Below are 27,675 nucleotides of genomic sequence, written 5' to 3' on the forward strand. Positions count from 1 at the left end.
TCCCTCTATACTAGCAATGACCAATCCAAAAATGAAATTAAGAAAACAATTCCATTTACAATAGTTTACAAAATTGAACTATTTATGAATACATTTAAGAAAATTTGTGCTCTAAAAATTATAAAATTTTGTTATAAGAAATGAAAGAAGACATACATGAATAGAAAAACATCCCATGTTCATAAACCAGAAGACCTGATATTAAGATGACAATACTGCCCATGTGGATCTATAGATTTAATGCAACTCCCATCAAAATTCTAACTGATTTCTTTCTATAGTCTTTTCTTATGAATATTCAAAGGCCCTGGAATAACCAAAACAAAGTTAGAGGATTCATTTTTCCTGTTTTCAAAAGTTATGGTAAATAAGACAGTTTGTTACTGGCTCAGGGGCAAACAGAATAACAGAGATGCCAATCCAGAAATAAACCTACACATTTCTGGTCAAGAGATTTTCAAAAGTGTGCTCAGAAAATTAATGGGGAAAGAATAGTCTTTTAAAAAGAGTGGTGGGACAATTGGCTATTTACATGCAAAACAAGGATGATTTTTTTACCTTTACCTCACACTGTATATAAAATCAACTTACCAATCTGATGTAATAATAAAAGTTATACAACTCTATAAAGAAAACATTGGTATAATGTTTTCATGATCTTGGGTTAAACAACAGTGTCTTGCCTGTGACAGAAAAAGCACAAGCAACAAAAGAAAACCCAGATAAATTGAACTTTGTCAAAATTTTAAACTTTCATGCTTCAAAGAACACCATCAAGAAAGTAGAGGAAAAACAGAATAGGAGAAAGTATTTGCAAATCACATCTCTTAGAAGGAACTGGGATCCAGATCATATAAAGAACTCTCACATCTCAAATTTTAAAAAGACAAATAATTCCATTTTTAAAATGGCCAAAGGATTTGAATAGACATTTCTCCACACACAAAAAAAAATATACAAATGGCTAATAAGCACATGAAAAGATGCTCAACGTCCCTAGCCATCTGGAAATGCAAATCAAAACCACAACGAGATACCACGTACACACCTGAGGATAACTGTAATCGAAAAGAGAGACAACAGTAAGGTAAGGACAGGGACAAACGCCAACCTGCCCGTGTTGCCCATCAGAGTGTAATATGGTGTAACCACTTTGGAAAACAGTTTGGCAGCTCCTCAAAAAGTTAAACGAGTTCCCCTATGCCCCAGCAATTCTACTCCTTTGTATATACTCAAGAGACTTGAAAACACGTGTCCACAAAAAAGTGAGACACAAATGTCCGTGCAACATTCTTCACCATAGTGGAAACAACTTGAATGTGTGTCGTCTGATGAACAGATAAGGAAAATGTGGCCTATCCGTGCAATGGAATGTCAGTCGGCCACAAGAGGGATGAAGTCTGACACATACTGTCATGTGGGTGAACTTTGAAAGCATTATGAAAGACAAAGAAGTCCTAATTACAAAAGGTGTGTGTTGTATGATTTCATTTATGTGAAATGTCCATACTAGGTAATCTATAAAGACAGAAAGGAGGTTAGTAATTGCCTAGGGCTGGGCTGGGGGTGGGGACGAGGGAAAAGGAGAGTACCTGCTGATGGGGATGGGGTGGGGTTTTCTGGGTGATGAAAATGTTCTAGCATTGATTGTGGTGAGGATTGCGCAACTCCTCGACTACACTCAAAACCGTTGACTTGTACTCTTGAAATAGGTGACGTGCAAGGCATGTGCATTTTTACCTCAATGCTCTGGCAAGTTTTCTTTTTTACAAGCAGCTCTGGAATCATAGAGGCTGGGGAGGTGGGTGAAAAGCCTCCCCAGTCCCCGGCCTTTCAATCCAGCTGAGCTTTCGATGTTCATCTTTCACAGAATTCCTTTCTCGGCCCTCCCCGCCCCTCCTTGTCACACATTTGCCCCAGCTCACCTCCCTACTCCTTGCCTCTACTCCCATCTAGATACTTCCAGTGATGGGAACAGTCCCAATGCCTCCTTCCATCCACAGGCTCTCTCCTGTCCTCCTGGGTGCCACAGCCATGTCCTTTTCCCCGGATGATGGTGGTGGAGGGAGTGACAGCCATAACACTTACTAGGCATTTACTATGTGCCAAGCCCTGTCCACACATTATCTTGCTTCTCACCACAGCCTGAGGAGGCCAACACTACTATTATTATCGCCATTTGGGAGGAAACTGAGGCTCAAAGAGGGAAGTCACTTGCCCAGAGACAGCTATAGGAAGCGGTGTAGCGGGGATTCAAACTCAGCAGCCCAGTTTTGGCTCTCACCCCTGTTGGTGCCATGCCAGGGGCTCAGACTCAACTCCACTCTCCCTGGCTGCCTCTCCTCTGTTTTCTCCCTCCACACCTACTCCTGCCACTGCCCAGCAGAACTCTTCCTCCTGGCTAACCCTGGCATACCTCTCTTTTCCTCTCACCTGCAGCCCAGCAAAGCCCAGGTCCAGCCCCTTCTCAGGCTAAACCCCCCTGGACCCTCTCTACCACCTGGGCTTCCAGGTGCCATGAGGCTGGTCTACGTGCTTCCTGGGCTGATGGGCAGGCGGGTTCCAATGGCAGAAATGACTCAGGCCCACCCATTGATGTCTCGCTCTGTTCCAGGAATAGGGCAGCGTTTAGAAATGAGGTGACTCAGGGCCCCGATGAGTAAGGCACACATTCAATCCAAGAGACAGACAGACGGACGGAAGGACAGAACATTGCAGTTGCTGTGTGTGGCCCTCAGGCCCTCTGTAGGACCTATCCGAGCTCACGCATTCAGGAATTACATTCCAAGGACAATCCCTGCTTCTGCCCTGGGGCCCCAGAAATGCCCCTAGGACAGTCCCCCAAGCCCAGCTGTAGGGAGGAGCCCCCAGCCTGCCTGCCTACTGATGGGATCAGTTATTTTCTGTGCCATCCACAGCTCTTCCCCAGGGCTCCGTGATCTAGTTTCTCTTTTCCTACCTTAGAAATAGCTCAGTTGCAAGTTTACCCACAAGCCTTCTGAGGGCGGAGGGCCTCCTACCCCCAGGAGGAGACTCTCTCAGGTCAGGAATTTCTAAGGGCACAGCTGGCCTGGTGGTGATAGTCAAATACATTTTTTTTCCCTTGAGTGACAACGAAGGAAGGAGAGAGAAAAGGAGGAGATGTAGGAGGGAGAAAAGATTCTAGCATTGCCCCCGGTTTGTTGAGTGTCCTTGAATCTGCCTCCTGGGCTTACTCTTGCACGTCTTCCAGTCCCTGTGTGACCTTGGAAAGTCATGCCATGTCTCTGGGCTTCCTTTCACCAGACCCCGTGAAGAGGTAATAAGATCAGGCTGCTGCATACCCCCTGAGACCACCGGGATGTGACCCCAGGCCTGGGACTTTGCAAGTTCTTCTTGATGCTCCTGGCTGGTTGGGTAGATCTCAGCTCCCTGGCCCATCTCCCTTCCCCCACCCATTGGTACCTCTTGTTTCCTTTCCTTAGAGGTGGGCTGCATGGAGTGTGCTATGCATAGTGAATCAAGCAAGTCAAACCTAGCACTGGCTAGAGAGAGACTCAGGAAACTTGTGGAACATTTAGGGAAATTTAGTGGCACTGCCCAGGTCCTAGTCAGTCTGCATCCAGACCTCCCCATACCAGAAACACACACACACACACACAAACACACACACGCACATACACACAAAGTTTCTACACATTCCCAATTTGACTGACTGGTGGCATCCACGCCATTGCATTCCCATTGCATCCCAGGCTGCTGGTGGGCAGACTCTGATGCCCTGACTGTGGCCCAGGCATGAGAGATTCTCAGCATTTTGTGATTCTATGTTTGAAAACTGTCCTGAGAAGTGAAGGGATCTCATCTGAGAAGGAAACTTGAAAGCACTGCCCAACCTTCCACCAGCTCACTGCACCTGCAGACATTCCCAGCATGTGGTCTGCCCTGTCCCAAGCAGCACCCCAAAGCCAACGTGCACACACAGGCATACCCACACTCCAATCTCATCCCTTCCTGGAATCAGTTCCTGCAGGCGCTCTGGAATTCTGGCCAATAGAATGTTCTAGCCCCTTCCATGGGAGGAGGGAAGAAACACCATTTGGTGACTGGATATAGGGGCTGCCCTCATCAACAAGCCACCTGCAGAGGAAATAAAAGATAAAAGGTCTATGCCTATTTTGCAGGTTGGTCCCAGGAAGCCAATGCAGGGAAAAAGTCAGGACCTCCGTGGCAGGTACTCAGAGTAATCTTGCAAAGCAGCGTCCACACGGGGTTTGGGACTCCCTCCTATACCTGCCCAGGGGCTCTGCTCAGCAACCAGAATAGAAATTTCCTGTTGGGGCCTCCTGACACCATCCCCACACCAAAGTCCTAAAATGATCCTCAGCGCTTCCTTGTTCACCACCAAGTCCTGCCCATTGTGCCTGGGAGTCCTGCCTGGATGCAGGCAGGTTTGGTTTTGCTACTATTGTTCACTGAAGTAATGTTGCATTATAACGTTATATAATTTTCAGGTGTGCTCATTGAGAATAAGCAGGTGTATGTACTACAGTAAGTTCACCAGTCGTCCAATTTCATCCTTATACAACTGACTCCTTTAGCCTGACTTCCCCAGTCTCCTCTCCATCCGGTAACCACTAATTTGTTTTAGCGTCCAAAAGTTTATTTTTGTTTTATTTAGTTCATCCCTTTGTTTGCTCTCACTATATACCACATGTAATTGAAATCACATGGGGTTTGTATTTCTCTCTCTGATTTATTTCACTGAGCATAATTCCCTCTTGTTTCATGCATGATGTTGCCAATGGCAGGTTTTCATCTTTTTTATAACTGAGTAGTATTCCATTGTGTATATGTAACTTATTTATTCAATCATCTGTTGATAGGCTTTTAAGTTGTTTCTAGCTCTTGGCTATTTAAATAGTACTGCAATAAGCAAAAGGGTGCATATGTTTCTTAGAATTTTGGGTAAATACCCAGATGTGGGATAACAGGATTGTGTGGCATTTCTATTTTTAGCTTTTTGAGGAATCTCTATACTGCTTCCTATAAAGACTGCATCTGTTTATATTCCCACCAACAGAGTATAAGTATTACTTTCTCTCCACATCCTCTCCAACACTTGCTGTTTCTTGTTGTCTGGAGAATAGCCATCCACGCAGGTGTGAGGTGATGTCTCTGTTGTTTTGATTTACATTTCCCCTAATAATTTTTTGAAAAGGCGAACATCTTTTCATGTACCTGTGGGCCATCTGTATATCTCCTTTAGAGGAGAAGTGTCTATTCAGATCTTCTGCCTACTTTTTAATTGGGTTGTTTACTTTATTGTTGTTGAGTTTTATAAGGGTTTTTTGTATACTTTGGGTATTAACCCCTTTGTCAGATATATGATATGGAAATATGTTCCTCCCATACAGTAGGATTTTTTTTTCATTTTAACGAGTTTTTTTACCCAAGCAGAAGTGTTTAATTTGATGTAGTCCCATTTGTTTATATTTGATTTTTTTTTCCCTTTGCCATTGAAGTCAAATCCCCAAATACATCCCTAAGGGCAATGTCAAGGAGTTATTGCTTTTGTTTTCTTCCTTGAATTTTATGGTTTCAGGTCTTACATCCAAGTCTTTAATCTATTTTGGATAAATTTGGATAATTTGGTATTATACAGTGGTCTAGTTTCAATCTTTTGCATATTACTATCCAATTTTCCCAACACCATGTACTCAAGAGATTTTTCCTTGCTCTATTGTGTAGTCATTGCTCCCTTGTCATAAATCACTTGTCCATACAGATATAGTTCTATTTCTGGTTCTCGATTGTGTTCCATTGACCTGTGTGTCTGGTTTTATTGCAGTACCATGCTGTATTAATTACTATCACTTTGTAGTATATTTTGAATTAATTACTATCACTCTGCAGTATAGTTTGAAATAGGGGAGAGTATTATATCTCCATGTTGCTCCTTTTTTCCTTAGGATTGTTTTTGCTATTTGGGATCTTTGGTAGTTCTAAATAAATTTCATAATATTTTGTTTTTATTCCTGTGAAGAATACCATTAGGATTTTGATAGGGGTGTGCAGAATCTTTTTTGAATCTTCCTGCCACCAGAAGTTCTCGGCCCCCATAGACTCTAATCCGGACATTGCAGGAGCCTCCCGGCTGGGTTTGCTTCACCTTTCTTGTCTGCTAAGATCCATTCTCCACAGCAGCGAGGGGGATCTTTTGAAAACATAAAGGGTCACCATACACGCTTGCCAAAGATCCGCTGGTGTTCCCTCACATGGAGGTCTGCATGACCTGCTCCTGCCCCTCTGACCTCTCCCTGCTTACCTCTCTTTGACTCCACTAAGCTTCTTTCCATTTCTACAAGCCAGAATCTTTACTGCCTCAGGGCATTTGCACTTACTGTTTCCTCTGTTTGGGCTGCTCCACCCACCCTACCCTACCCTACCCTACGACACAACCTCTTCTATAATTAGCTCCTTCTATAGCACTCAGCTGCAGTGTACGCTTGGGAGCTTTGCTTCCCTACTACCTCATCTAAAACCAGCCTCCCTGCAGTGTGTGAGGGTGTTCGTTATTATTTATTTGGGTTTTTTATTATTTATTTCTTCACATCTGTAACTCTCATTTCAGAAGACACTGTGAAGACAGGAACCATGTCTGCTTTATTGGATGCAATGGCCTTGGTCCCAACCATAGGGGCCACCACCATCTGTTATACCCCTTTAAACTGTTCTTCCTCCCCCCACTCTTAACCTAAGAAAGTTTAGTTTGGTTATCATTTATCAATGTCCTCTAGTTTATTATTATTACGCTTTGCCAGTTTATCTGCTTGTTTCCTTATATTACTCATATGTGTAAGGCTGTTCAATATTTACCTTTACCTTTCTGATTTATTTTGCTTTGCGTGACCCTTTTGAGTTCTAACCATTCTGTTATACATTGTAACATTTCATCTTTCCTTATAGCTGAATAATATTCCATTGTGTGGATATACCACTTCTTTTATAACACTTCTACCAGTGCTTCAGTTGCTTCCATATCCTATTATAAATAATGCTGCAATAAATATTGTGGAACATGGAGTTTTCCCAGTTGAGTTTGAGTTCTTTGGATAGATACCCAAAAGTGGGATTTCTGGATCATATGGTATTACCACTTTCAGTTTTTTAAGATAAGTCTAGACCACTTTCCAAAATGGCTGTACCAATTTATATTTCCACCAACAATGCATGAGGCTTCCTCTTTCTTCACATCCTTTCCAGCACTTATTTGAAGTCTTTTGATGTATACCATTCTACAGGTGTGAGATGCTATCTCCTTGCGGTTTTGACTTGCTTTCCTTTATTACAAGTGATGATGAACATTTTTTCATATATTTGTTAACCTTCTGGATATCCTCTTTTGGAATATTGTCTGTTCAGATCTGCTGCCCAATTTTTAATTGGGGTTGCTTGGGGGTTTTTATTGTTAAGTTGGATGAGTTCTTTGTAAACCTTGCATATTAACCCCTTGTTGGTGTGAAAATATATTTTCCTAGTCAGCAGGATGTCTTTTTAATCTACTAGTATTTTCTTTGGCTGTGTAAAAGCTTTTTAATTTGAGTAGTTCCAACTGTCTGTTTTAATTCCCTTGCCATAGGAGTCAAGCCCCCAAAGACAACTCTATCACTGATATCATGAAATCTATCACCAGTGCTTTCTCCCATGTATTTTATTTTTGTGGGTCTTTTTTAAATGCAATTGTAAATGTAATTATTAATATCTTTTTCTTCTTGCTCATCATTTGTGTGTGAAAGTGCAACAGATTTTTGCATGTTAATTTTGTAACCTACCACTTTACTATAATTGTTTATTGTTTCTAGTAGCTTTTTGGTGACATTTTTAGGATTTTCTATATATAATATATCATCTGCAAATAATGATAGTTTCAGTGCCAGCACCTGTGACACTAGGAGAAGCTATGAAATAAATGGAGAGCTTCATAGATGGCCCAAGGATGCTGGACTTTACCCAAAATGGGAAAAGTCAGAACAAAACCAGTTTTGATTATACCCGCATCTGTGGTCACTCATTGCTCACAGTACTGAAAGCTAACAAGGTTGAGTCCTTGCTGAGTGCTACCACTGTTTTTGGATCATCTTATTCATTCCATGTTCTCCCGGTGAAATAGGACCTATCATTAGCCCACATTACTGTTGGGGGGAAATGGGACATCTGTGTGGGGGGGATGGTTTGTAGAGGCATCACCCTAGATGCCAACATGAGCCGTCTTGCTGACCAAAGAGCCAGGGTAACTATGACCAAATGAAAGTCTCTGAACTCCTATAGGTGGCTGAGTCAGGGACCCCCAGGGAGCTCTGGGAGAGCCAATTCAGGGGCACAGGGTGGACAACATGGCTGCAAACAAGCCCAGGACCCTATGCTTCCCAAAGGGCCCAGGGAAGAGAAGTCCTGGCCTGCTAAAGTAGCTCCCTAAAGGCCTTTTTTGGCTGGTGATGGCCTCAGGGCAGACTTCAAAGAAGCCTTGCTGCTCAAAGGCTTGACTCCCAGCAAAAAGTTCACTCAGGTGCTAGTTAGAACTGTAAATTCTCTGGTCCCACCTCAGACCCAACAACCACAATCTGCTTTGACAAGGCCCCAAAGGGACTCTCCATCACATTCAAGTTTGAGAAAGTCTGCTCCGAGACCCTGTCAATGGCCTGTTGTCTCTGCAGCCCCTCCTTACAGTGGATGATGTGCCCATCGACGACATAGGCAGCTGATGTTCATCATGGCATTATTTACAAAGGAGAAAATTTGGAAATAACCTAAATAGCCAACAAAAGAAGACATGGTCCTAATATAAGAGACAGTCATCAAAATGCTCCTTTGACGGAATATTTGAAGGCATGGGAACAGCATGTACTGTGCTATTAATAGGAAAGGCCAGCTCAGACCCGCATGCAGTCATAGACAGCCCAGTCTCACTTGTGTGCAAATTCACTGACACTGGCAACCTCTGATTGCTGGGACTCAGGTGATTTTTTTTTTATTTGTTTCCTTTTGTCTTTCTGTGTTTCTGTAAATCTCTCAGTAGATGTCTTATTTAATAATAATGAAACCAGCAAATGATATTCTTTAAGAAAGAAAATGTGATTATCGCTTTGAAGAGGCACACTACCTCAATTTATTCTCCTAAAGGACCTGACAAATCATGTTTTCAGGCAAGTCCCAGAAAAACGATTGGGGGAGAGCTGAGTAGGGGTGAGGAGGTTGACAGGCAGTGCTTATAGGGTATCTATCCTTAGCAGCTGGTCCTCTGGGGATAGGACATGGGGTGAGGTAAGTCTGGGGAGTAGGGAGCAGTAAGGGAAAGCCAAGGCTACCTGCTCCAGAGCCTTTGCTCCTGCCGCAGCCACTTCCTAGAAATCTCGACCCTCTGTCCTTCCTTCTTCCCGTTTTGTCTGCTCCCATTTGTCCCACAATCCTCAGCTCGGGGATCACCTCCTCCAGGATGATTTTCCTGATACCCCTGACCCCTGGGCCCTGGGCAGGGTTAGGTGTCACTCTGTGGGTTTCCACAATAAATCTTGGTCCCAGACAGAACTGTAATGATGTCATGGAAGATGTTTCTATGTGCAGCTGGGACCGTGGTGTCTAGCACATAGGAAACCCAGAGGAAACTGCCACTATGGGAGCCACAGTTCCTATTTTTGCTCCTGGCTTTCCTGAACTCTCCCTCTGTGAGTCTACACTTGTCATCTCACAGCTATCTACCCTAGCCTGGGCTCTGCCCACCCTTCGGATTCTGCCCATCAAGTTGCTAAGGGCCTACGTGTAAGGGCCCGAGCAGGGCAGTTTGCAAAAACATATAGACTCTCGCCGCTTCCTGACCCCTCCCCTGTCCCAAAGTGTTGGAGGCCCAGGCAAGGCCCTGGCTCCAGGCCATTCCAGAATCCTCTTAGGGCCCTTGGTCTGGAGTTGCAGGACAACCCAAGGACAGGCAGGAACTCACAGAGAACCACATCTCGTTGTGTAATTGTGGAATCGAGTGACATGGGAAAATACCTGTCCAGTATCTGCCAAAGAAAACATGTCCTGAGCCGCAGCTTCACATGCCCCTGGACCTGTGAGGGAAGGTAGTGGTCATCCTACATGGTGCCTGGGTGCATCTGAGTCCTGCAGACCGCACCCAACAAGGTGGCTGGGCCAGGCATTTCTTTGAGGTGGCCGAGGTTTAGTCAGGCCTGGCATCAACTGCGGGAGTAGCAACATTCTCCAGGGAGTTTCCTTGGGTAACCCACACCCTCAGAGACCTTCTTTGACACCATATTCAGGGTTTCTAGGGGTTTTTGTGACATCTGCTCTGGAATCTGCCAGGCAAGTTCTGGCCTCCAAAGGGTCAAGTCATGCATACCTACTCTCACCCACAGAGGGCCCCTCATGGCTGGGGAAGCCCAAGGCAAGGTGCGCCCTTAAGCCCCGGGCCCCTGGAGAGGGGGTGAGGCCCTAGGGGTTAGAGAATATCTAGGTCTGCCTCCAAGAGGCTGCAAATGGAGCCGCTCAGGGGGCAAGTCCCATCGATTGCTGTATTGTTGCTGTTAAACTTTTAATTGTGATAAAATACATATAACATTCAATTTGCCATTTTAACCATTATTAAATACTCGACTCCATGGTGTTAAATAAACTCAGGTTTTTGTGCAACCACAGCCACCGTCCATTTCCAGAACTAACTGAGACTCTGTGTCCATTCAACACTAACTCCCTATTTCCCCTCTCAGGCCCTGGCTGCACCATTCTACCTTCTGTCTCAGTAAATTTGAATTTTTTAGGTGCTTTATAAAAGTGGAATCATCTCGTACTATCTTTTGTGCCTGGCTTACTTCACTTAGCATAATATCCTCAAGGTGTATTCATGTTGTAGCGTGTGTCAGAATTTCCTTCCTTTATAAGCCTGATTAATATGCCATTGTATCTATATGCCGTAGTTTTGCTTATCCATTCATCTGTTGATGGACTCTTGGGCTGCATCCACCTTTTGGCTATTGTGAGTCATGCTGCTATGAGCATAGGTGTATAAATATCTCTTCAAGACTCTACTTTCAGTTCTTTGGGGCATAAACCCAGCTGTGGGGTGATTGGATCACACAGTAATTTGATTTTTAATTATTTTGAGGAACCTCCTTGCTGCTTTGCTCAGCGACTATTCCATTTTACATTCCCACCAACACCCACAGGGTTCCAGTTTCTCCCCATCCTGGATGCTTGTTACTTTGCTTGTTTCTTGTTAATAGTAGCCAACCTAAAGGGTGTGAAGAGGTTTTGCTGGTTCTAATGTCAACCTTTTTCCTATTATTTGCTTAAGCCCACCCTGTGCTGGGTGCCTGAGAGCTGACAAGTCACACAGTGCCCCCTTCGGTCTATAAGACTTTACACTCTCTGTCTAGGAGAGACTCACTCACACTTCAACATTCATCTGACTGTGGTTGGCTTTGTGGGGTCCCGTGTCCATGTCTGCACACACTAGCATCAGGGGTCTTGAAGGGCAGTGGCCTCCTAAAAGGGGGCTCCCATTACGAAGATGAACAGGGGAACCCAGCCAAGGAAGCACAGCAATTTTTTTCTATAAGGGTTGCACTCAATATTTTAGGCTTTGCAGTCATAACAAACATATAAGTGATGAGATCACTGTACCCCAATAAAACTTGACAGACACTAAATTTGAATTTCATAATTTTCATGTCAGACAATATATTCTTCTTTGGATTTGTTTTCAACCATTTTGAAATGTACAAGCCATTCTTAGTTTGTGGATGGCCTGTTAACCATAGTTTACCAAAACCTGTTCTGAAATTGGCAGTGGCATTGCGAAGGTACATGGTGCTACTCAGCTACTAAGACACAACCTTCTCAGAACTCCTTCAGCTGGACCCCCTCGATGGGGTCAGGCACCCCCAGGAGACCAGGTGCCATGATGGAACATGGTGTGGAGCGTGAGCCACACAGGTGTTGGCCCTTGGTGCCTGCTCCTTGCTCACCCATCCATGCGTGGCTCTGGTACCCTGTTGATGGCAGCAAGGAAACCCATGAGCACCTGCTAAAGGGGAAGATTTGAGACAAATAGTAGGGAATACAATACCATGAATTCTGGGGCAAATGGTGCTGGACTGGTTTGCTTCACTGCTTTAAAGCAACACCAGGGCCCTATTTCAGCTTTGGCCTGGAAGGAGGGTCATGCTGGTAGCCCTGAGAGACTAGCTTGGGCTCTACAAGTCTTAAGGCCGTCAGGAGGAGTGAGGAGAGTTCTCTTCCTCCCCAGGTCAGCCAGCTTCACAAGGTCAGCAGGGTATAGACCCCACAGGCCAGAGGACCAGTGTCCAAGGACCCGAGATTAAATTTCAATTCCTCCCTGTCATATGGCGTGACCTTGGGCACGTCACTTACACTGTCTGCACTTCAGTGCAGAGTAGAAAAGATAAGACCTTCCAGAGCTGTGGTGAATTAGTCGGATTAAAATGTCAAGGGCTTGGAAGAGTTCTTGGCACATCTTGAGCACTTAATCAGTGGTAGTTGTTATTATTTTTATCTCCTTTGATCCACATAACAAACCTAGGAAGTAAATACTATTATTAAGCCCACTGCATGATAAAGAAACTGAGGCACAGAGAGGTTAAGTAACTAGCCTGTGGGCACACAGCATGGTGTTGGCGTTTAGAAATCCACATCATAGTGTGTCTGTGGGCCTAAACTCTTAAGCTCCTAGCCTGTGTGCCCTCTAGGACAATCAGAAGAGCAGAGACTCCTAGGCCAGGGTGGATCCTCCAGAAAGGTATCTCAGGATTGTTCAGCCTAGACCCTCCTCCTGCCTTCCCACTGTGCGCTCATAGTCCTACCTCTCACTCTCCAGAATGTCCATGCATACCCCAGTGCCAGGAGGATCACATCTTGGAAGTTCTGACTCTGCTTGGAGGACCCATAGGCCCATGTCCAGAGCAAGCACAGGGGAAGCAGCTACTGCTACTAAGCTGAGTTCTATTACCTGTGGGCCCCAGACAAGTCACAGCCTTTCCAACACCAAACCAGCACTTCCCCGACTGCTGTGCTGGCCGTCTCCCACTGTAAACTCCAGCGATGGGAGGTGAGGCCTGTACCAGCCTTCAGCTCAGCATGGGTGAGACGCAGTGCTCTGTGCTAAGCCAACACTCTGTCCCACCACCAAGACTAGAGTCACGGTGCCTAGAGACATAGGATGGCACCAAGAGACATAGGATGATCTTGAAAGTCGAGTTTGCTGGGCCTGCTGGTCTCTGCCTGGGAGCCGAAGTTGGCTCAGGATGATGTGCCATCAGATCGCCATCTCAAACCTCCAGGGGCCCTGCCTTTCTGACAGGAATGAGGACCCATGAGACTGCAGTAACTGTCTACAAACAGACAGGGGTGCTGACCCCTAGCAGGGAAGGACCTCTGTGCCTGGCACATGTACCAGGCACTTAATGAACACTACAGGAATGAATGACTGAACCATCTAATTCAATTTCATATGAGAAAACCGTAGGCTAGAGGAGGTTAAAAAAATCCCTCTGAGATCACACAATGGAGTGGCAGGGCATGGACAAGGCAATCAATCAGCAAGTATTTATTGAGCACCTAATGTGGTCCAGGTACTCTTCCTGGCACCAGGGATTCAGCAATGCACAGACAGGACCCCAGCCCGCATGGAGCTTATAGTCTGCCTCCTGAATCCAGTTCCCTGACTCCTAGTTTGGGGTGCTTACTCCCTCCAATTTAGTTGCCATGGGGCCCTGGCTCAGCTCCTCCGGGGGAGATGGTGGGCAGCGCTGGATGGTGGGCAGGCCTGTGGCGCTGACTCGGGGCTGTGTACTCTCCACTCCCTTCCAGCACCGTTGGAGCATTAATCATTAATGTCGAAATAATTGACATTCATTAGTGCGCCAGTCATACACGGGAAAGTAGAGCGGCATTAACCAATTCTACTCTTGGTGATTGATGAATTGAAGCTGAGCTTTTATGAGACACCCTCGGGAGGCAAACCGCACTCTCCTGGGAGCAGAAGACAAGCACAGAAAGAGATCCCTTCTTCAGGAGACCCGGAGTGCCCGGGAGGAGCCGGGAAGCCACCAGGACACTTCGTTGGAGCCCGGGCCCTAGGTTGCCACCCAGTCGGGTTGGCGTCGCCTTTGGCAGCAGCAGCTGCTGTGTACGTACAGGGCTGAGCTTCATGAAGCCTGAACACTCGAGGCAAATTACAGGTTTTTGAAAATGCTATTGCATAAATCACCTGCGGGGCACGGGATGCTCTTAAAAGGGAGAAAAATAACAGAGGTGTGGTCAGGAGTGCCAGCCCGGCCAGCAGCGCTCGCTGGCAGTCTTAGCTCGAGCTGAGCCTCTCCCTGGGCCCTGCAGTCCCCCATTCTCCTCCTCTGGCCTCAGTTGCTTTGCCAGGGAGATGGGTGAGCAGAGGCAGCCTTCTCACCCAAGAAGGCGTTTCTTCACTCGTTGAACAAGCATGTGTTAAATGAGCAGGCTCAGGGCCATGAGGGAGATGAGCACACACTGGCTCCCCTGCGTCCAGGCTTGCAGCCTCACGGGGGAGGCAGGTGTGTACATGGTCGGCGATCACATAGGTGGGAGAAGAATTCCCTGAGTCCTGAAGAATGAATCACCGTTGCCAAGTAAAGAGGGGGAGAAAGGGTGTTCTGGCCAGCGATGGGCACTTGAGGCCCAGAGAGGATGGAGGTGAGAGAGGTGAGGTCTGGATGGGAACTAAAGCCCCAACTAAGAGCAAGCAGGACCGGCAGGCTCTCGTGGGGAAACAGGTGGCCACGCCTGGGGCGCTGCTCAACCCCTCAGCCATCAGATGTTGTCCAGACACACACACATGACCCAGGGGCCAAGAGAGTCTCCCTCCCGCACCTGCGGACCCTGGAGGCTGACAGGGGCTAGAATCATCACCCAGAAATCCATCCACCCTCAGCCCCATTCCCAGGTCTGAGAGGAGATGGCAGGTCAGGCGCTGGGGGTAGAAGTGAGGTGGAAGTGTCCACCGGAAAGGGGCCAGTAAGGAGAGAGCGCAGCAGGAGCACAGCAGGAGCTGGAGGAGAACGTCCAACTGCAAAAAGCTGTGTGAGATGACCGGGGTTCCACCCTCCCGCCAGAACCCCCACTTGCCTCTGTACCCCAGCAGACCAGGATCTCAGGAGCTTCCCAACCTCCTCCGGAAGATGCTGCTGCCCACAAGCCCCTCTCTGTCTCCCCCAGGTGACGGAGGCACACAAGATGCTCCCTATGCCAGGGGTGGGGGAGTTAGTAAAGGTTCTGTCCGCAACACTCTTTCTCTGCCCCTTTTCTCCTTCGCCTCTACCTCTCTCCCGATCTCTGTCTCTATGGCTATTTGCCCTGAAGAGTCCAAGAATCCATGCTGGAAATCCCACTGAAATGATTGGGGTGCATTTTCTCAGCGCTTGTTGGGTCCTCATGAGCATCAGAATTTCCAGGGGTCTCGTGTGCCTTCAGACAGGCCCTCACTCCTCCTCGCAGCATGGCCATTCTCATCCTCTGCTCCCACTGGAGAGACACTCTCCGGGGGCCCTGTGGGGAAGGGCTGGGATAGGAGGAGGGCCGGGAAGCAGCTGAGTGGCTTCTCTAGGGCTCAGCCAGCTGCAGCCCCTCAGTTGTTCCCAGGCTCCTTTGCAGAGGCCTGCCCCACCTCTTCCTGGGGTTCAAGGACCTTGAGGGTGTCTTGAGAACATTGAAGAGAAAGGAGGCAGCCTCTGCAAGCCACAAGTACAGCTCCACCTCTTGAATCACTATGAGGCCTCAAGCAAGACGCTCAGATTTCCTGAACCTCAGCTTCCTCATCAGTAAAATGGGCACACTTCACCTGTCTGACAGGGAGGTTGTAAAGATTAACGAGACTGTTGCGAAATACTGTATCAGATGGCAGTACGTCCTCGGTAAAAGTTAGATGACACCATCGTCATTATGGTCACCATTATCATCACCTCTCTGCATGTTCATTGAATGAATAACTGAGCAGAAAAGGGGAGTGCTCCAGGGAGGCCTGTCAGGGGAAGAGGAAGGGTGGGGCTTGGGCTGGGCACCCAGCACCACTCCTGACACAGAGAAACATGCTGGGAAAACAGCAACAGCAAAACCACATCAGAGCCCGGCCCGTTCCAACTAAGCCCCTTAATGCTCATTAACCCTCTGAGCCTGTGGGCCCATGCTAGGTACTGTCTTCCCCATTTTACAGATGAGGACATTGAGAGGTTGGTCCAAGCTGGTCTAGGAAAAACGAGGCAAGTTGTCCTGGAGCCCAAGTTCCCAGAGCTTATTCTGAGTGATCCATGCAGGCGGCACCATCGGAGCTAGGTCACTGGCTCCCTGCCCCTGCCCTGTTTCACTAAATCTATAATACATTCATTCATCTCATCTACCTGGCATGGATAGCGATCCGCACATCAAGAGGGGAACAGTTCAATGCGCAGATGCCAGCAATAGTGCAAGCTGGACTCACGGACAGAGGTAGGGAGCAGTCCCCTCCCCACTAAAGGCCAAGAATATTCTGAACTCACACCTCTCCACTCTTCCTGGTTACCCCCTCCCCCAGAACAGCCATGTCTCCCTCACCCTCCTTCTGGGCAGCCCGGGGACTACTGGTGACTTTAGCAACAACTCTGCGAGCAGATCTAAGCTCTGCTACTTAGGAGATATGCGAACTTGAATGGCTGGCTTGCTCATTCTCAGCCTCCATTTTTTATCTATAAAATGACCCCAAGGGTCATTATGAAGACTAAGCTGATCCCCTAGACCATTACATCAGGCACCCAGGAAATGTTTGTTGATTGACTGAATGAATGACCAGATGGTATCATTCCCTTTTAAAGTGCTCTGGCTTTGAGGCTGCAAAAACACCATGATTCCCCCTGGCACTGAGTGGTGAGGGTAAGGCAGCAGAGGCTATGAAACCACACTGAGGGCAACCTCGCAGGCCACAGAAATGCCTGTATGCTCACAGCCCAGCCTTCCTTATAGCTACCTGGCATGAAGGTGAGTGTAGATTCCAACTAAAATAGCCCAAATTTGGAAATCTAATCACCCCAATCACAAAGTACATAACGAGCCAGTGCATGAGGAAGAAAACAAAAATTCACACTGCCAGATAGGACACCACAATCACAGTCTCCAATGCCACGCAAGGCCTCACACCCAACCACACGTACACACTCACTCACAACCTCAAAGAGCCAACCACATACCCCAGTGACACGCGGCCACCATCAGTCTCATCCCCCTACATCTCAGCAGGTCACATCTAGACTCACAAAACAGCACCGCACCCACAGCCCCCCCCCACCCCCTCCTCTGCAATAACAACCATCCCCCATCCCCACACAGCCAAGCCCACCAACTGCCCACCCACAGCCCTGCATAGCTCAGGGGCTCCCAGAGCCCACCATCCCCACCCACTCACACCCTCAGCCTCCCATACAGCAGGCCCTGATCCTCTTGCACAGCCCACAGGTAATTTGTTATTTGCTCAAAACATCCCTTTGAAAGCCCAGTAACTGGATTGGGGCTACTCCCAGAGCCTCTGCCCACAAGAAGGTGTTTTGTTTTTGCTTCTTTGCTTGCACCGGCTTACTTTCTCCAGCCCACAGAAGTCTCGGAGGCTCAGTGACAGCCTGTGGCCTCCTCCCCTCCCCCAGTCCCAGTCCCTGCCTTCACAGGAGGTTTAGGAAGCAGGGCTGTTGGTTTTTCCAAGGTAGGATGACCTGCTAGGCCCCTTGGGGTGCCCCAGCAAGAGTTCCCACAGGGCCTTGCAGAGAACGTGCTAAGCCTGGTGCTGTGCCAGCCTGAATTCCCAGGGTGTCAGGGGCCTGGCCACCGTGGGGGAGCCGTCCACATCCCTCTCCCAGGCTCCGGCCTGGACCTGTGGTAGGGACTCTGGCACACAAGTCTGACACATAGTAGGTCCTCCTTAATGCTGCTGCCAGCCTGGCCTGGGTGGTAAGGAGGCCCAATGTGTGCTCCACTGATCAGGCCCTGAGTGGGCTGGAAGAGAAAACAGACACAGGATACCTCTGCCATCTGGGACTTCAGCCCCCCTGTCTAGGAAATAGGGGAGAAGGAAGGTAGGTGGGGGGCTGTCTGCACATGGGTTGCCCCACCCACACCCTGCCAGCCTTGGGCTCCACAGAGTTGCTGAGGACTCAGGGCATGTCTGCAGGTTAGCCAGGATCTGGATCCCCTACGGTTGGTCACACCCAGCACAGAAGGCGGGTGGGGTGGCAGCCTCCCTTTCTGCCTCGTCTGCCTAACCCCCTGGCCCCATGAGAGGCTAAAGACCTGGCGACCTGAGGAAGGAAAGAAGCAGGAGAGGGAAGAGGGGAGAGGGGCCTTAAAGGAGAGCTGGAAGGACCTGGGGCCAAAGCCCTGGGCCCAGAGATAGTGCGGGGCCGGGGTGGTGCTGCTCTCTGGGCCTGTGGTGTCGGGCTCCCAGCAACTCCGGAAGGGCCAGCACCCTCTGGTCAGGCCCACTGGGAAGATAAGGGGAGAGAAAGGGACAAAAACAAACGTAAAAAGGGATTAATAACCGCGGAGAGAAGGAACAGGGGAGCCCTGGCCACAGACGCACAGGAAGGAGCTGCACGGCCCTCCTGGAGGGAGGACACCAGCCCTGGAACAGGGAACCCCTGCGATTGCATCTCTCAGAAACAGATGGTCACCTACCATTGCCCCAGGGGCCCAGCCCCAAGGCACGCGTGTCAGCGCAGGGCAGCAAAGGGCTGCTCAGGGATGCGTCTACCCACTGACCTTCTGACCTGGGAGTCTCAGGCCCTTCCTGGGGCTACTTGGAGACCCATGCTCCACCCTGCAAAGCTCAGCCCCAAGAGGCCTCTGGAGGTGCTCAATGTCCAAACAACAGAGGCACCCCAGTGGCCCCCTCACCGCCTCTCCTACAGGCTGCCGGCAGAAATTCCTGGGCGGGGGGTGAAGCAGGGGCTGGGCTGAGATCCTGGAGCAACCTGCAACTGGGCATGGCCCAGCACAGAGCAAGGGCAGTTCATGCCCTGAAACGCCCAGGCAAGGCCTGTCCTTATGAAATTTCCTTTTTTGTCCCCACAAATTTTCACTCTGTTCAAGATTTTGCAGATCGCAAATTTATCCCTCAGAATGAAAGCCTGGCAGAGCAGTAATTCTCTTGGACAGGCAAAGAATGGAAAAAGGGGCCAGAGGCCGCCTCCTCCCACCCACTGGCTAGACGAAGAGATATGCCCCTCCATGACCTCCTCCCTCAGTTTCCCCATTGTTGCCTTACTAGGGTTAGATAATTCTTGAGGTTCCCTCTTGTTCAAATATCCTATGGTTTTCTGGGAAGACCACCATGACCCCAAAATCAAGGAGTAGCCCCGCTCATCCTGCAGGACCTCAGATGAAGGCCCGGCCTCAGGGCTGCCATTCTGCCATGGGGAACAGGTGGACAAGCGGTGGCACCTGAGCTCAAACGCCCAGGGTGACACTACAAGCTGTGTGACCTCAGGCAAGCTCTGAACCTCTCTGAACTCCGTGTCCCAAGCTTTGGAAAATGAAGATGCAACCATTCCCCACAAAGGTGTGACAGAGGGACTACACAGCAACCCCACTCAGTGGCTAGCTCATGTCCCACCTGGAGCTGCACTCGAACTGTTCTTACTATTACAGTCACCACCACCTGCCACCCTTACAATCCCACAGGGATGGGCAATTAGCAGCCTCATGGTGTGATTGCAGGTTATACTTCCAGCCCAAGATAGGGGGCCTCCTCTGGGGTCCAGGCCTCTGAACTAGTAAGTGGAGGTGTGCACAGAGGTCAGGTGGGCTTGTGTCTGTGTCCTCGGTTTCCTTTCCCTGGAGGGGGGCTTCGCTGGCACTTTCAAATGGTAATAGATGCAGTCTTGGTGAAACATAATTAGTTTGGGGACTAGAAGGGTAAACAAATGTGTAACTCATGAATTTGCTAATTGTCCTTCATTTTGATCTTCTGCCACTTCTAGACTCTGACATCCGTGCTTGTGGCAAGGACTCAGAGAGCCGGCGCGGGCCAGGGAGGCAACTGGCCTCCAAGCCTCACACCTGGTCTTGCTCTTTCCCCAGCCGCCACCTCCAGCCCAGGCCCCACCGCCCCACATAACACGCAAGGCAGGAAGCCCGTGGCACTCAATCTTTTATTTTTCTTAAACTGTACACAAATGTAAAATACTTTAACAGCAAGTCTATGGGAAAATTGTTTGGTTTTAAATTATTATGAAACAGAACCTAAGGGGAGCTTTATTAAATAAACATAAAGATGGGGATTTAAGGATACACACCTGCATTCTACCATCGTCATTCTTACTCTACCTTCTGGGTGTGTAAGGATAGAAAAAGACACATCAAACTGAATAAACAAAATCCATTTATACCCTGAAACGTTGGCAGGCCACTCAAGGGATTGTTCAGAACGTTATCTCATATAAGATGGCCTCACCATCTAATAAAAATTAAAACTGATCTGTTGGCCTCTTTGGTTCCAAAATTATGTATAATACATTAAACTGTATTTTTTTTTTTTGCTGCTATAAAAATAACTTCTTTTTTCAAATGGCAGTTTCTGACTAATCATGCAACTAAATCAGTGCAAACATTAAAAGCAATCATTCGCTTAAAAAAGAAGCAAAGGATTTCATTTCAAGTATAAAAAATATAAAAAGAGTCGTACGAGTCCAGTTTCATCTAGTGTGGGTCAACCCTTTAAATTGCATAGTTCACGTGCACTTGGTCATCTAGGGGCGAGCGAGTTCAGTGCTCTGCCAAGGGCCACTTCTGGACACACGCAGATGGGCAAGTGCTATATCATGTGCGTTCAGGCAGGTCTGCAAGTGCTAGGAGGGGCGGGCAGGCGGGCAGGCGGGTGGGCCCACATCCGTGGCCGGCCCTGGTGGAGTCCACGTGGGCAACTTCTGCAAAGCAGCTGAAAACCTTCCCCATCTCTCCAAAGACCAGTTAAACTGCTCCCCTCCCTCACCCCTTGCTGAGAGGGCACCTGCCCATCCCCCCCAGCATTTCCAGAATACCCCCAAACCACCATTTCCTCCTCTGGGCGCCTCCTCTTGCCTGGGGTTATTTGCACCCCTCCCCATCGGATCCTGGAGGAAAAGCCCTGGTTGGAGGATGCAGAATGCAACTTTTTTTTTTCCTTCCCATTCATATCAATTCAAATTTTAATTTAAAAGGTCATACTAGTAAAGTCCCTTATCAATTATACAGTTGGAATGAATGACCTGTCAACTGCTACTGATCAGTTAAAGCATCAAATTAAAACCGACCGTTTTTACTCCCTCCCCCTCCCCAGCCCCAAAACACACACACACACACATCTAAGTCACCGGGGGACCCAAGCCATAGTCAAAAGGTCATCGCCACTGCTCCACAGTCTCTGGCAGGTTGTGTCCATTCCGGATCTCTTTCCCTGTACAGGAGCAGGAGAGGACTGGCACCCCTGGTCCTGTGGCATGAAGAATCCCGGGCAGGTATCCTGGCGCGCGTTGGAACAGAAGATGTTGAGGCAAGGCTGCCCTTGCACAAGCGAAAGGGGACACGCAGCCCTCCCACCTGCCTGCAGCCTCCCCACCCCCGCATCTGCTTTTCCTCCCAGTGGCTCTCATGCTCGCTCTCTCTCTGTGTCTCTGTCTTTGTGCTTTTATGTGTGCTCGGAAGGCGCGATTCAGAGTGGCCGGGCCAGCTGGTGGGAATGGTGGCTGCTCACCCCATTCTCTCCCACTGACAGGCATTGGTAGCTAAGCTGCCATTTGTCACCGCATCCATTTGCTGGTATCCCGGAGGCTGCTGTGTGGGTGGCAGGATGCGTCTTGCTGTGCGTGTCTACGTGTGCATTTTAAAGTATTTCATGTCATTTGAGGGTTCCCACTCTGGTTTTGACTGACTGCTCGATGAAGTAGTAGGAAAATGGTTCAGTCCTTACCCTGGCACCTTCCAGGCACCCCAATGGAACCACCGCGCTCAACCCACGATGCACCCTGCTCCCGTCGGGGCTGAAAGGAGCCCTTCCGGGATTGTCCTTGCACCCGGCTGCGGCAGCCTGGCCGCTGCAGCCCCGCCAACGCCACCGTCAGGCGCAGCCGCACTCCTCCACGATCATGTTGGGCACGTCCCGCTTGACAATGTTGTACTCGTCGTCAAAGTAGAGCATGGACATGGTGCTCAGCTTGGTGGGGATACAGCAGGAGTTCACCGTGCCGGGGTTCAGGCCCCGCATGCGGTACTGATTCACCACGGCTGTGTGGAAGGAGGAGGCAGAGCCAGGGACTCCCGCCAGGTAGGCCGGGCAGCTGCCTTCACAGTAGTTCCCATAGTAGCCAGTGGGCGCGATGATCCAATCATTCCAACCGATGAGGCGGAAGTCGATGAAGAACTGTTGCCTGCAACAGAGGTTGGTCCGGCCATCACACTCCAGGCCCCGCTTTCGAATGCGGTGCCTGCTGTCGCCCAGCCGTGCCTGCACGACCACAAAGGGCCGGTGCGACTCCTCACCAGGGTCCACAAACACAGGCACCACGGCCAGCTCCTGGCAGCCATCGCACTGCACGTCCAGGTTGAGTCGCCGCTCGCCCCGCTCAAACAAGGCCTGGATAGCCTCCGTGAGCGGGAAGGTGTGCCAGCCGCTGCGCTTGAGGTCCACCCTCTTCTCCACCACATTCCACCGGTCTCCGTGGCCCTGCTCCTGGAAGTACACCTTGACCCGCACCTTCCGCCGACTGCCCTTCTCCAGGACGTAGGGCAGCAGTTTCAGGTAAAGCCACAGGCTGGCCTGTACCACAAACAGGTTCTGGTTGCCTTCGTTGGAGATGAAGAAGTACAGGCGGACCCGGGAGGAGGCGAGGCCATCTGCAGAGAAGTGGGAGAGCAGGCCAAGTTAATTCAAGGAGAACACGAGGCAATGGGGGAAAGAGACTGCTGCTCGATGCTGGAATGTGAGCGCGCCACGCAGCTGGAAAACGTTATTGACCAGAAACACCGATCCTGGGGCCAGGGTCTCTGACGGCAACCGTAATAGCAAAGAAAATGGTCTCCCATTGAGAAACCCAGATCAGGTTGGAGCTGGAGGGTCCAGGCCTAGAAAACCCTGCCTCACCTCTCCCAGGCCAGGGCTCCCTGGAGACAGGCTATCAGGCCTCAAAGTTCAACAGAGGAACTTGTCAGGAGGCCAAGATCCTAACAAGTTGTTATGGGTATCTGCAAAATCTGAAAAACAAAACCAGGATCACACCAAAGATCTGGGGGTGGGGTTGCTCCAGGAGAGTTTTGAGATTTTTTTGTTTTGTTTTTCAGAGGGGTTTTGTTTTTGTTTTGTTTTTTTTGTTGTTGTTGTTGTTGGTTTTTGGTTTTTTTTTTTTTTTTTTTTTTTTTTTGGTTAACTTAGGGCATTGCAAAATCAAGCTGAGCCACCTACTGCCTCTTTCCAGTGTTTACCTAAGCATGATCTGATCCAACCCCAGTAGAACCTCCACTGCAAACAAGCGAGCCCTACTCAGATTTCTGACACAGTAACGTGTGCTTGGGAGACTGCAAAGCGCAGTCCTCCTTTCTGAGTAATTGCAAGGGACAGGACATTCAGTCTTGATTCTTGAGGTCTACTCCTTTGAGGAGACCCTGGCTCCCCGTTAATGGGGTGTTCAAAATCTCCATTAAAAGGGGGGGGGAGGCTGGCTTATTAGTTTTCTCAATAATTCAGCTCAACCAGAAGAGAGGCTGTGCCAACCAGAGACAATCCTCTCTCATCCAGCATTTCAGTGACCCTTCACTCTGACAATCTCTACTTTTTCTTTTCTGTCTGTATTTCTTTCTTTCTTTTCTTTTCTTTTCTTTTTTTTTTTTTCCAGGAAGAACAAATAAGGCAACTGTGTGACCATGGCTGGTTTCATCAAACCTCCTACCACTGCTCCCCTCCGGCCCCCTCCTCAGGCCTGGCTCTTCTAATAACACTGACATCTGACTTTGAAATGGGGGAAAGTGCAGCCTTAAAAGCTGGTCTTGGACGAGCTGCCTGTGACCTGAATCTGTTATTTATAAGTCAAAGAGCTGGCTCCGTGAAACGGACCAGAAATATAACAGCCCCTGCTGTCATTTTGTGCCACCGGGACCAAAAGGCCTCCTCGACCTTCCAGAATCACATTTCTACTCTGGGCCCCAAAGCACCTTTTAATCCAAGCTCTCTAATTGCACGTGGAGCTTTCCCTGACTCGGTGGGACAGCTAAAACGGCAATGCATTTCTTTCTAAGCACAAACCAGCCCCTGATTGTCTCTGCTTTTCTCCACACCCGGCCATGCAAAACTTTTCATCCCTTTTCATCCCAGGGCTGCACCAGCACAGTCAGTCTGCTGCCTAGGAAGGTGGGGGGGGGGAATTTGCAGCCTGGGGACACAACTACTCCCCTCCCCAACACACACACACACACACACACACACCAGGCTCCCTGCCCACACCCCCGCCCTGTGGGTACCAGGATTTCCCCCTCTGCGACCTTCTCCGCAGTCCCCTCGGCACTAATGGGGCTGAGCTCCAGGCACAAAAGCCAGTCTGGCTCATTCAAGTCCTGAAAAGGACAGCAGAGTCGACAGCACTTGCAGCATTTCAGCCTGGGCACATTTTTCTCCTTCCTTTAAAGTTCGGGAAGATTTTCCTTTCTCTCTTGATTTTTATATTTAGACAGCGGTAGAGATTTGCAATCCAGGGCCCAGGGAAAATTCCAGAAAGAACTCCTACCCTTTGTTAACTACAAACTCTGCGGCTCTCAGGCGAGGGGGCTGCTGCCGCTGCCAGGCCCGCCGAGAGGCACGGGGCTGCCCCTGAGCCGCGGCTTTCTCTGCGTAAATGATGAGACCTGTTGAGAAGCCTGCCTTCCGCCCGATGCCGGTGCCCACACAATCGGAAGAGAGGTTGCCTAGCTCTCCCCAGCGAGGCTTCAGCAATCCTGGCAAGCCCACGCCGCCCGCCCGGCGATGGAAGCGGCCCGGGGGCCTCTCACGCAGGCACACACACACACACACACACACACACACACACACACTCACACACACACACACACTCGCTCCTCCGGCCCACGGATATCAACAAGCACACACATCTCCATCCACACTGCTAAGCCTACACTCCGATCGTGGGAAACAAAAACATTAAGCAATCACCAAGCAAGTGCCCGCGGAGCCCGGGCCGCAGCATCTGCAGGGAGGGGGCCGCGCGCCCTGGGGCTCTGGGGCCCGACTCCCCAGAGCAGGGGCGGGAAGGAAGACGCTTCGCCGCGGGGGTGCGCGCCCTGGGACGGGGTCTGCGCGGCCGGGGAGAGGGCGGCAGTCGGGACGCACCGCCCCGGGCCAGGCGCGAGCGGGCCAGGTCGGGAATCCGGCTGCCCCGGGGCACGCAGACTGCGGCAGCGCCCGGAGCCGGCCCGGAGAAGGGGGTGCGGGCGGGAGGCAGGGCCAAGCCTGGGGGCCGGGGGGCCGGGGGGGCCGACCCACCTGTCTCCGCGAAGCTGATGATCTCGGAGACGCGCTCCTGGCCGTCGGCTCCCGGGCTGGCGTGGCCGTCGAGGTGCGGGATCTCCACGCGGCCGTCCTCGCGCACCTTGCCCGCGTGCAGCTTGCGCAGGGCCGTGACCATGGCGGCCTTGGGCACGGCGTGCGTGATGTTGGGCCGGCCCCGCATCTGCAGGCGGCTCAGGATGTGCCGCTTCACCGCCTCCAGGAAGTCGCCGTCCACTCGGCCCAGCTCCTCGGGCCGCCGGAAGCCGCCGCACGACGTGCAGGTGTCCTGCGGGCCGCCGGGGGCCCCGGGCGGCGCGGGCGGCGGCGCGGCGGGCGAAGGCGGGGGCGTGGGCGAGCCCCCGGCCTCGGGCCCCAGCCAGCCGGCCGCCAGCAGCAGAAGGCAGGCGGCCCCCAGCGCCCTCCCGGGCAGCCCGTCCATGGTGCGCCGCTGGCGACGAGGGCGCCCGCCGCGAGGCGAGCCGAGCCGAGCGCAGGGCCTGGCTCCGGGCTCCCTCCCGGCGCGCCGCCCCGCCCCGCCCCCGCCGCGCCCGCCGGGGGCCTCCGCCCGCCGCCCGGAGGGCCGCCGCCGGCTCGCAGGGGAGGGGGCCCGCCCGGGCGCGGGGTTCCCGCCGGCGGGGTGGGGGCTGCGGGGCGCGGGGCTGGAGGGCGCGCGGGGCGAAGCGGGGCTGACGGTCACTGCCGCGCGGGCGTCTCGGGGCGCCCCGGCATCCGCAGCCCTCTCCCCATCCTCCTCGCGTCGGGGCCCGGCCGCCCCCGCTCGGGTGAAGCGAAAGCCGCGGCGGCTGCGGCGCGGCGGCCGGGCGGGGAGCGCGGCGAGGGCGCCGGTCGGCGCAACTTGGCCAAGACGGAAGCGAGGGCGCCGGAGCCCGGAGCGCGGCCGGGCGCGGCTTGGCGCGGCGCTGCGGCGGGCGCTGCGGCGGAGCCCCGCGCCCGCACCTGGGCGCCTCCTCCTCGCCGGGGAAGGGCCGCGGCGCCGGCGACGGGAGGGTCGTCCTCGCGGGGCCGGCGGGCGCGCGGGCGGGCGGGGGCGCGGCGGGTGCGGTGCCTGGAGCGCCGGACGCGCGGGCCCGCTCGGCGCCGGCGCGGAGTCCTCAGCCGCGGGCCCTGCAGTCCTCCCGGCGCGTCACCCGCAAAGTTGTCTCCAGGCTCCCGGGGCGCCGCATCCACCGCGGGCGGGCCGGCCGCTGCGCGCTCCGCCGGGGCCTCCGCGCCGCCTCCCTGCTCCGCGGCCGGCGGGGCCGGGGCGGCCGGCGAGGCCGAGGCCGGCGCTTCTCCTCCCCGGGGTCTCCGGCTGGGGCGGCGGCGGGGGCGGCTGGTGCGTCGAAAAGTCCGCGTCCCCGGCGCGGTGCCCGGGCTGTCCCGCCGGCGCTCGCCGCAGGCCGGAGAGCGGGCGCTGGCGGCCGCGGCCCCGGCCCCGACCCCGTCCCCGTCCCCGCGCCCGGCCGCGACGCGGAGCGCAGAGCCAGCGGGGAGTGCGCTTTGCCCTCGCTTCTTTTACTCTCCTCGGTTTTTCTCCCAAGGGGGGAAAAAAGCCGCACAATCTCCGTATGTGCGCGCGCGTTGAGATAGACGTTGGCAGAAAAAAGGGGGGGGAGCGAGTCTCGTCCTGGCGGTGCGGAGGAGCGGCCCGTGCCGCCCCCTCGGGCTCCCCGGGGGGCGGGGGTGGGGGCCGGCGGGGGAGCGGGAGGCGGAATCCGTGCGGGTCGGCGCTGCCCGCTGCCCCTTCCCGGCCCACCCCCGCTTCCCTCCTTTTTTTTTTTTTTCTCTTTCTGCTCCTCTGGAAGGAGGGGCGAGCCGGCCTCCTCCCCTCCCCCAGCCCCCGCGAGGCCGGGCCACTTTTGCTCTCTCCAAACTTTCCCAGCACGTGGGCGCCCCGGACCCTCGCCCGGCCGGGCCGCGGGCAGCGCCGACGGACTCGCCCTCCAGGGCGCCGGCGAGTGCCCCCTCCCCGCGCTCGCTCAGGCCCGGCCGCCGCCCTCCGCTGCCCGGAGAGGCACCGCTCGCGGCCACCGCCTCCCCCGGGCCCCCGGGGGTGCGCCCCCCAAGTCCTGGCGAGGCGGGGGCGGCGGGGCGGCCTCGGGCGCCCCCGGCTTCGCTCCGCGGGT

The 27,675-nt window shown here is 51.9% G+C and overlaps 1 protein-coding gene across 1 annotated transcript; it reads right to left on the reverse strand.

Moving 5' to 3' along the window:
- Window positions 1-22,135: 22,135 nt before the first annotated feature.
- On the reverse strand, window positions 22,136-25,988 carry INHBB (inhibin subunit beta B; the record flags this gene model as incomplete). Its single annotated transcript, XM_084256028.1, has 2 exons — window positions 22,136-22,911; window positions 25,544-25,988. The coding sequence occupies 2 exons, from the start codon at window positions 25,986-25,988 to the stop codon at window positions 22,136-22,138; spliced, it is 1,221 nt and encodes a 406-aa protein (XP_084112154.1).
- Between the last annotated feature and the right edge of the window lie 1,687 nt (window positions 25,989-27,675).

The sequence above is a fragment of the Talpa europaea genome (genome assembly GCF_964194135.1).
Source record: "Talpa europaea genome assembly, chromosome: 1".
NCBI classification, from domain to species: domain Eukaryota; kingdom Metazoa; phylum Chordata; class Mammalia; order Eulipotyphla; family Talpidae; genus Talpa; species Talpa europaea.